We start from the raw sequence: 11,365 nt of genomic DNA on the forward strand, positions 1-11,365 counted from the left end.
AAGTTCTTGCTCTCATAGATATTGGAGAGAGTCTTTGATGTTTTGTTAGATGTTTGCAAGCATCAATATTAGAAAAATTAGTTTTACAAATATTCATTGCAATTAAGCTAAAAGCCTTCTTCTTATGACATTTAAATTATTTCTTCTTTTACATATCAATATGCATGCTTGAAAGTTCTTCACTTCTATCCATAATATCTGAAAGATCAAAATAAATTGATAAAAGTTCCATTTTTACCATCCAATAGTAGAAATTGTCACTTCTAAACTTCTCATGACCTCCAAGCATTCATTTTTATTTGAAGCCATTTCTAAAAAAAATAAATATATAAAAATAGACCAAGAGAAGGAGTCTAAAATCAGCAAGAAGGTATTATTGCTTCAAAATTTCAAATTGCTTTCTTTCTACACAAACCAATATTTTCTTTGTCGAAATACTCTTAATTTTACATCTTATATCTTTTACAAGTCATATGAATAATTAAATTGTTTCAAATTAGATTCTCAATCCTTAAATCACTTTTATATTCAAAATTTACTTCTTAGTACCATAAGAGGTCTTTTAAACATCATAAATTTTTTTAACTTCTAAACCTACAAATTTAATGTACCAAAATCTAATTCAATAAGAAATTACAACATTAGTATTCTAAATTGTTTATTTTATGTATAAAACTAACACCAAACTTAAAATGTATTATAATACAAGTAAATATAAATCTATATTTAAATTTAAATTTAAACTTGAATTTAAAAGTTAAGAGATCCTAAATCCTAACATCTTGATTATTAAGATGATCTACTTCTCATAACCACTCAGACTTTAAAAAACATGAAAAATCACAAGAAAATGTGAATAGACCTTTAAGCTATTGAAAAAAAAAAACAAAAAAAAACAAAACAAAACAAAGTCTTAATACTTAACATTAGTAAGGTTGTATAGAAAACGAAATGTAGAGTAAGATGACTTTCATTTCTAATACCCTTTACTTATAGAGATTATAATACATCTAACATAGATTCTACAATCATTTATTCCTATTTTGCCTTGTACAACCAAAAACTAGATTATTTTGAATATTGCCACCATTGAGATTACTTATTTTAAGTCTTTGCTTTCATTTACAGTATAAAAATACATTAAGATTAAATTCTAAGTAGTAGTAATTAATCTAAGATTTGGTGATCCTCAATAAACATAAGCAATATTGTTGAATAATAGATTGTCTTACTTCAGAATGTATCAAGTACTTGGATGTGGAAGATAAATTAGAAATTGCAACAAGATTCAAAAAATTCTAATAAAAATGTAAATAAATTCTAATTCAACCTTAACAATTCTAATTAAATTTTAATTCATTCTTTAAAATCATAAAAAAAATCTTAAATTAATATTAAAGAAATCATAAATAAAATATAAATAAACGAAAATGAAATCCTAAAATAGAGATTTTAAATAAAAAAAATCCTAAAAAAATTATAAAGAAATAATTTTTAAAACTTCTAGATAAATTCCAAAAAGAATCCAATGTAAATCCTACAAATATTCAATGACATATTGTTATAAATATAAAAAGTCTCTCATTATCCTTATAAAAATTCAAAAACTCACCATGGTAATTTATAAATTTAAAATTTTATTATTATTTATTATTTTTATATATTTTAATTTTTTTATAGAATTTTACTTCTTATAATAAAATTTTCTTCTTTATTTAAATTTTATATTATATTATGAATGTATATTTTTAAAAAAAATAAAATTTTAAAATTATAAATAATACTCTATTTTTTCATCTCATACAAAATTTTATATATATATATATATATATATATATATATAAAGTTTATTATTTTATTCTTATAAAAAATTCATTAAAGTATTAGAATATATAATTTTTAAAATTTTTATAGATTAATAAATTCTTTTGAGTAGTAAAAGATAATTATTGTCTATTAAAGATCAAATGACACAACCACAAGTTTGTAGAATTTACATTAAATATTACATATTGTTCTCTTGACAATATTATTGGCTATCTTAACATAATTGTTATCCATTTTTTTAAAAAATTGAATAGCTGATGTGTATATCATCATTTTTTTAATTTATAAAAATAATATGTCTTTAAATAAATATTTTATACAATAATCAATTGATTTTTTTTATTTGATTCTACTAATTTTACCTAATTTAGCAAATAAGAGGCCCTATCATGTAGTTTGGTTTTAGACACTAAGTTATTATGATCAATCTTACTACTTACTAAAAGCTCCTTTAAATGCTTAGTTTTAAAGACATCTTCTAATGTTACAAATAATTTGGATCAATAAGAAAAGAGTTTGGATTTGTATTTCTTCTAGTGTCTTTACTTACACATAATCCAAAGTCAACATTGTAAATAGTACAAAATTTTTTTTGTTTCTTCCATTTTGTCTTGTTTTTTAAAACAAACCTTGGAAGAAGTTCTAAAAATAGAAGTAGATAAGGATTCATGTAGTTTTAGAAATAGATAAGGATTCATGTGGTTTTAGACACTAAGTTATTATGGTCTTTTCAATCTACTTCTTTGATTTCAATACAAAGAAGTCACTTCTTTTTACAATTTTGATCTATAAACAAGTTAATAACTCTTATATGAATTAATATAAAAATGAAAAATTAGCACATTCAAACTGTATTATTAGATAATTCAACTTCTTGTAAAGAAAAATTGAGGTGGCAGTTTTTTCAAATTTCCTATTTATTACAGTCAATCTTTGATTCAAATTTGTGATCTTCTGTGAAAAATGATTTTTAAAAAGACAAAACATCTAATCAATCTTTTGTTCGTTTTTTTTAATGAAAACATAGAAATTTCTAATATCCTCTTTATATTTTTCAACTCAATTAATCTTGTATCAATGCTCAACATCTTTAAAAAATATAAAATTTCTCATTTTTAACTCTATGAGCTTTTGTTTCTTTGGATTATTAACTTTACATAAAATATGCTTTACTTCTTTTTCACTTGTATTTTCCTTCTTTTTCACTTATATCTTTAGCATTCCTTTTACAACCTCTTCTATGGTGGAACTTCTATGGTATGATTCCTATTTCTTCTCTGATTTTGTGGCAATATTCTTCTCTCACATTATCCAAACCTTTTTGGATTATGATAATATTTTGTTTCTTGCAGTCAAGAGGATTGCCTTTATCGCCTCTCAAATTTTATCTATACATCTTTGTTTCTCTTTACTTACATTCAGCAAAGAGCTTAGAGAATCAACTTGTTTTCTTCATTTTACTTGGTCATCATCTTCTACTTTGATTTTCTGTGAAGTAGGTTTTGTGAGTTACTTTACTTGCTTCTAATCTTTGAAAATCTTTAAATCTTGGACCTTTAACGAAGAGTTCTCATGGACGCAGAAGTGGCAGATAAGTTTCAAGATTAATCGTCCAAATTCAACACCTCAAGTACTTGTGCAATTGCATGGAGACTTAAAAAACTTCTAGTGTATGGGAGTAGAGGTTTTGAACATTTCACTCCACTATTTGTTGGAACTCTTAACCTGTGGGAGATAAGATAGCGATTCAGGAATGCGTAATCATGGTTCAGTTTCAGTTCAATTTCACATTGGGTCTCACTGAGAAAATATATAATATCTCATTGATTCACTGACCAGTCAATAGAGTTAGTTCGTTGTGGTTGACTTCCATTCTGCTTGGAAATGCTGCTTCCAATTCCACAACTCAAAACCTGAAGATCTGTTAAATCTATTAGTTGAGGTAAGACTTTCAGGGGACACATGCAAGTGCTGAGGGCTGAGCATCAGTCATGAACCCTAAGAGTTACCATTTGTATAATACAGAAGGCCTGGGCACAGCAGCCTTCATGTAAATAACCATGGTTACACTATTTTACACCACAAAAGGGGTATTTCTCTACCCTACGCCCCTACAATTACAATTAAATACAAAGGTCAAAGCACATGTAGTCTGACCAGGTTCTCAAACTTAAACGAAGCTCTCAACGCCCAAGTTATCTAATACCAGGAGGGGGCAAGTAATCTCGACTTCAATGACACTAGGTGCAGGCATCTAAGCGTCTGCTTCTAAGTGTAGCTACCAAAAATCATGTCTTCCACATTTCAGGAAGAGGACAAGGCCTCTGAAAGCTCCTTTCGCAGCCTACGCCTGAAGGGTTGGCAAGCATCGACACTCAGATCCATAGCAGCTGCAAGTGCTATGAAAACAGCAACATCTTCCACACAGCTAACATGACGCATGGCCACTTGTACTAACGGTTTGGTGGAGTCTCTATCACCTCGCACTCCACAGCTCATTACAAACTCTCCCACGCCATGTAATCCTGAACCGGAGTACAGCTCTCCACTGCTTTTTGGGCTCAAACTGCTTGCTCTAGAAACCCCCGCTGGAGAAGTTCCAGAAGGGACCTCCATCTTGAACCTCCTAGCGTCAATAGTAAACTCTCCTCCTTTCTTAGCAGACAGGAAGGTCTCCGAACTCAACACACCACTTCCAACGCCTGGCACCCCTCCACCTTCAGCCATAAGCTTGAACCGAGAACCCATACCCTTCCCACCCCTCTCTCTCCAAACCTCTAAGCGGCCCCAAGGTCTCCAACTATCAGCGCCAGAAGACTCCGGACGCAGAATCAACCATGCTCCTGGATTCGAACGGGCGACATAATCAGATCCTGCTGACGGCACGAAGGGTGTAACCATGGATGCCGCTGCAACTGGAGACCCAGACAGGTCGTGTATCATGACAAGCCACCCTTTCCTCTCCTTCCGCTTCTCCCTACCTTCTAATGAAGAACTGCTTGACGAGATATCACTAGTACCAACTCTGCGGTGACAAAGCACAAAGATACAACGTGTTACGAGCTGCGAGGGAAGACAATGAGTAAGCGGTTGCCACTATGATCACCACACATGTGCCAGATGAATGTAACTGTCAGAACGAGCGTATAATCAAGAGCGCTAGAAAAGAATTGCATTGCAGAGAGAAGAATACTAACCGGCAACGAGATAACTTATCGCGGCTGAATTTGCAGCTAAAGATTGATTGTTTGTTCTTGCTGGACACCTGGATGATCTGAGGACTCAATGCCGTCACCTTCTCAAACTGAAACATGTACCGAGGGTCTACCTCTACTCTCACTTCGACATGAAGCTCTGCGCCTGCACCTGGTTTACCCCCATCAACCTTCGCATTTCCAATGCTAGTCCAACCACTGTATAGCACTGCGCGTTTTCCTTCAGCCCAATCGATCCCTACGGGCAACCGAAATGTACCCAGCTTCTGTTTTCCAGAATACACTGCTGCAGCTAGACAAGGTATCTTTCTTCGCATGCATGAAGGTAGTAACAATTTCTCCAGTGCGGACTCATCCAGATAAAAACTAGCTGCAGTATTGTTTCTATCCGGCCCTGTAGTAGAAGTAGTGGAACCTATCAGCGGAATTGGAACCGTTTCCAAGGGGAAATTTGGTAGACTTATCTCACAGTAACAAGGAGATGCGGCAGCATGTACACCCCCTCGAGACGCCTTTGAAGAAACCGGAATACGGAGGCCAAGGCCACACACGGCCACTCTGATAAACGGGCGGGGCTCCATGACTTTCTTTCAAAGCATTAGTTAAGTGCTCTTTATCACAAGCTTCGACGCAGGGCTCACTCGTCTTCAGATGAGAAATGCGTACAACGTTGACGAAATATTGTTATTCAAACTGTTTCTCATTTCTTCCCAGTGGCCTAAGCGTTACAAACATCCCATAACCTTCCATGACAATGCGCATTTCTGTACTGAGAACCGGATTATCTCTTTGTGCACTTCCCAAATGCTACCACTCACAGCACGGTAGAATGCATCACCCTACTCATCAGCTTAAAAGGTTCTCTCGACTAAACATTAGACACAACGTTCTCGCAGTGTTTCGCACTCGTTAAAACAACGTCAAACGATTAGCTAGCTACGCACTCGTTTTTCGACTTCCAGATGAAAGCAACTACACCACGCCGTCGTTATTCACGCAAATTCAACACCGACAAGTCGCCACACACACCATAACTACACTTCTCAATCAACAAACAAACGTCCCAGTTCTGCTACTTCAGATCGCTCTACCGCACTCAGCAAACAGACTCACAGAAGTCTCCCTATGACCAAACATGCACAATTACGAAACCAATATCTCCGCCGGCCGTCCCCAGTCCACTCTTCTCCTCCACTCACTCGTCACTGACCTAATCGCAAAATGAGACGCACTGGAACAACTAACTTCCCTTCCCATACATGTGCCTCGCCTTTCCAAAGCCAACTCGTCACTGGAAGGTTACGCTTCCAACCTTGTTCAAAACAACCGACCCGTAACCAGATTCCTCCTTCTCCACTTAAAAACCAACAAATGCACACATTCGTAAACGAGGCATCTGCCGCCACTCGAAACTGCAGAAGCGCCTGGAAAGTGCAGAGCAATGATACAGAGGTGCAATGACCAAGCAAGGAAGGCCAAAAATCACGCTGAGCACAACAGAGACAGCGGAGCACAGCAGGGATCAGATCGCTAAAAGAGGCCTGCAGCAGCGGAAGCATGCGAACTGGGACATGGCGACGACGACCAGGCACAACGTTAGAGAGAGAAGATGGAAGAGCAGGGGGGGGGGTCGACGAACAGACAGCTCATTCGGGGATGCCTGGATGGATTCATATGGGGTGGCTCTGTTCATCCCCTGCGAGGCAGATTCTTGGGGTGGGGTTAGGGGTCCAGCTGTAACGAATGCACCACCCAGCTCTGACTGTGACACAGCTGGCATCTGATGGGACGGACCAACTGCAATCCTGCTGGGCTTAGGCTTTGGCCGGCTACTATCCTTCGTGGGTTTGGGTGACCGCGACTCGGCACAGTGGGTCCCATCGCTGTGGACTGTGGAAATACGCAAAATCTCGTCGTCCCATGGGAGGAAGGGGAGAGGGGGGAACGTGTTCTAATCCCGTGACCGTCCCCTCGTCATTCTCACTTTCGTATTCAATGCCCTGGAAAACATGAGAATTTGCATGGATATTGATAGTTACCTTTATAAATAAATTGAAAAAAATACCAATAAATAGATAAATGAATAAATGAATTTTTGTGGGGGAGAGGGGGTGTGTTGAAAAGTTGTCACATCGTCATTGGTTGGTATCTCATGTCCATATCATGTAAGTCAATGCCAGAGCCAACAATTCTCCAACATAAACAACTCATACTTTGACCAACTGGACCTCATTTTATTCTTCATTTTAAAACACTCCGAATTTGAAGATTGGGAGGTTTCTTTTTTATTTTTCATTTATTTTCTACATCTTTTTCTAGTCATCAAAATACACTTATGATTTTTTAATGAATATTCATCATATTTTTATTTATTTATTCGCATACTAAATTTTCTGAAGAAAATAATAATAATCATCATCATCATCATTTAGATGTTTTTATTTAGATTTTGTGTCATCACTCTTAATTGAGTGTGTAAGTGATGCATGTTTTGTGGGTAAAAGCATTGATAGAATAAGAACAGCAGCAACATGATTATAGTATCAGTATGACTTGTCATCTCAATGATGTATTTGTTATTAATCTAATAGAGTGAACTTCATGTTTACAACTTTTTCTTGTATGTTTAAGCATGGGCCAGATCCATACTTCAGTTCTGTAAATCTGTTTCAAACAAAACTAGACACGAATATTCCTTGGCACATAGTAATAACTGTGTTACATTCTTACATGTTACTGTATGCTGCATAATAATAATAATAGTAATAATAACTACATCATACAAAAACAACCCAACATCACATTCATTAAATTTGGACAAAGAAGGTCAACCAAGTGCAAAGTTGCAAATGTATCAACAAAACTACTAGAACATTCAGATTCATCATTCAAAATTGAAAACCCAGACCCACATGCCAGCTACCAAGAATATTAAAATTAGATGAACAAACAATTAAACTAACATGACTTAGTCAAATATGTAACAACATTCAATACAAAATATTGTAATTTGATCTGGAAGGTGGAGAACAAAACTCTCACTTTACCCACATCTTGTATATTTATCAAAAAAAATAACCCACCATTTGTTTTTCAAAAAAACATCCCAAATTGGGACCTTCGCTCAAAATACTTCAGATATTGCAGCAGGTTTTGAGGAACAAGTTGAAACAACCATCCGCCAGCTCACAAACGAATGAAACCTTGCCGACTTTTAACCACCGTGCCAGACGTTTCATCCATCCAAATAAGCCTCCGGTAAAAGAGAACACAACACCGAATGACATATCCATTAAGAGTAAACGTTAAAGCGGCAGAGTTACGCTCGTCCAAATAAAGTAACTTTATCATGGCGGGTAAAAAGGCTGGCTGAGTCAACTATGCTGCTCCACCGTCGATAGTGCCTGCTGGAACAAGTTAATCCACTCCTCCAATTAAAATTGTGCCAGGTCATCCCCGCCAAGAGAATCCAGGTGGCTTATACTCTGAGGCGGTCTCAGATCTGACCTCATATCGAGCTCCAGAAGGGATGACACCTGGACGGGAGAAATATCCAACTGGCTATCGTGCACCGGTGGAATGATCCACGTAGGATGAAGTGAATTTGCAGTTTAGAGTACCCAGTTTGCACTCTGCCCTTTTTACTGCATCTAATTCATAAGTGTATAGATATAAGGTAGTCAACCCATACTCGTCCACCCCCCATTTCCAACCTATAGGATTGTGTATTTCCAATCAACTTGACATGATAATACTGATCAGTTTTGACACCTCATGGTTCCACATTTTGCCTCATTGGGTAAGAAATTAAGAATTGCATGCCAACTCAGAAAATTCATCAGTGCTGGATTTGGGTCAAAGAGAATCTTCAACTAAAACTTTAATATAAATTTTGTTCTTAGGCAAAATTGTGTGAAAAATACCAGAAATCCTCTTGATTACTATTCCCCTATACTGCAATGTTTTTTCTTTTCTTACACTTAAAAAACATGAAGATAAATTTATTTTCATACACTTACAGCATATATGCTAAAATGCTTAAGTTACCAAGAATGGGTTGGCTACCTTACACATGTTGGGTACAGCTGCCCAATATGTGACCAATTGTTGGGACTCCTTATAAAATATTAGTAGAAAGAGTGCAGAATTTTAGGTTAAAAAAATAAAATACAACACACAGAAATGTACGTGAGCTATTAGACAAGGGTGAAGGTTCAATGTTTGAGAAAATATGTTGGTGCAAAGGGCTATTAGTTTTTTTTTTTTTTTTTTTTTTTTTTTCCCTTCTATCTGTTCATTCAGTACTATTTATAGGTGCTGATTCTGGTTCAGCAGGGCAGGAGGGCCTTGGATGTGGGGCCAAAGCATTGGGTCTGGCAAAAATATCAGTGATATGGATTCACTCTTATGTGAGTTCTAGATTTTTTAAATCAATGGAATCAACGAACACACACACACACACACACATATATATATATATATATGTATGTGTGTGTGTGTGTGTGTGTGATAGTTTACAGTGGTGTATGTAGACTTGGACATAGGAAATTTGGATGTGCAAGTGGGGGAAGGATTGTCAACTGATGTATACAAGCAAAAAAACAATGTATTTTATTGTAAATTGATGACATGTATGTATGTTATACAAACTCTACAGTTTATAAGATGTGTATTTCAACTCGTGTAAGATTTGTCATACAATTAAAAAAATCTGTATATTTTCTCAATCTACAATGAAATTAAGCTTAAGACAAGGAAGTATTTGTAGCTGTGTTTTCAAATACATGACACGAAGTCTTCTATTTCTGTATTTAAGAAACGAACAAAAAAATAAAAAAATAAAAAAATACTGATATTCAGGCATATTACCTGATGCAACTTTTATTAATTTATGCTAACTAAGAACAAGTTTGAGAAAAATATTATTGACCAAGAATCTCTAATTGATGCAGGTAGGTACAATCATGTACATACAAAATTTGAAGATCCTTTAAATACTCATGATATAATTGAGCTATAAAACTATCCTTGTATCTAAATGTGTGCATACAGACATACATGAGATCCAGCTCTGATTAGAACAAATAATATATGCAATATTAACATAACATATAACATATGTAGTATGTAGAGAATTCATGTTTTAATATTAACCTAAGACAACAATCTTGGAGAAATTGTTTAATTTTGTTGGAATTGAGTATGTGATAAACTAAAGTATTTACATCATCATCATCATCATCATCAAATACAAGTTCATTTAGGAGACGTGTTATTCCTTTGGATTTAGACATTTGTTAGAACTTATTTTGATTTCAAAATAACTTTGTAAACCATCTAAAATATTTATTTTTGAAGATAGTTGGCATAAGACTGAAAATGGAATAAATCAAAAGAAACCATAAAAAAATATAGCAAAGAAAATTATGTAGTCTGTGGAACAGATATACAAATTAATTTCAGTTTTTTAGTGACCATGGCGAGTTAATATATGTTTTTCCAAGACGAAAATTGTACATAATTTGGTTGTAAAGCAATCATGCAACACTTGCACAACATTTTGCAATTTGATTTGTATCTCAAAGGCAAATATTATTGACACAAAGTTGGCAATGAAAATTGAGCTTGGAATGAAAACATTTGTAGGTATAATATGATGTATATGTGATTTATTAGCATAGACATTGAATTTTGGAAAGTCCATAATCAGTCTACAGTTGCATTTTGAGAAATCAAGGCAAAAGAAAGAACAATGACTACGTGTACCATGAAAGCAATTTGAAATGAGATACTAATGGAGGAGATTGGAATTTAGCAAGAAGAGACTACACCTTTCTTGTTCAGTAACCAACGATGCATTGCATTTGCGACAAGTTCTGGAAGCCACTTCCATGTGCAAGTCTTTGAGATCCAATTTCACACCGTATCACAATTTGATTCTACGAATGCCTAGAATTAGAGATACCGTTGACAAAAAGTTATGCTTCCCTGCAACTATTCTTGCTATAATCAGGGCTCCCAATAACTCGGATTACAGAATCAAGCTATTTCAGACAAGATTAAATCGTACAATCAGTCAATTAACTTCGCCAATATAGATTACACTAGCGAATCATAAATTTAGTTCAGTCCAGGTAAAAACAAGATACTAAACTTGCCCATTTTTGAGTGTCAGCCAAATGAAAAGATGTAATAAAAAAGGGTTAAGATCAGAAATAGTGTGTGAAAATAAACCAAAGTTTGCAAATTAGTGGTATCCGAATGCTGACATGGCACTATTTACACGCCAACAGTGCAAGGTGACACATTTTACAAAACCAGGA

The 11,365-nt window shown here is 34.8% G+C and overlaps 1 protein-coding gene across 1 annotated transcript; it reads right to left on the reverse strand.

Annotated features, from left to right (window-relative positions):
• Positions 1–3,724: 3,724 nt before the first annotated feature.
• On the reverse strand, positions 3,725–6,667 carry LOC112293681 (uncharacterized). Its single transcript, XM_024543384.3, has 2 exons — positions 5,025–6,667; positions 3,725–4,852 (listed from the first exon to the last, which is right to left on the reverse strand). The coding sequence occupies exons 1-2, from the start codon at positions 5,621–5,623 to the stop codon at positions 4,132–4,134; spliced, it is 1,320 nt and encodes a 439-aa protein (XP_024399152.1). The 5' UTR covers positions 5,624–6,667; the 3' UTR covers positions 3,725–4,131.
• Between the last annotated feature and the right edge of the window lie 4,698 nt (positions 6,668–11,365).

This window comes from Physcomitrium patens, chromosome 16 (genome assembly GCF_059467195.1).
Source record: "Physcomitrium patens ecotype Gransden chromosome 16, ASM5946719v1, whole genome shotgun sequence".
NCBI lineage: Eukaryota > Viridiplantae > Streptophyta > Bryopsida > Funariales > Funariaceae > Physcomitrium > Physcomitrium patens.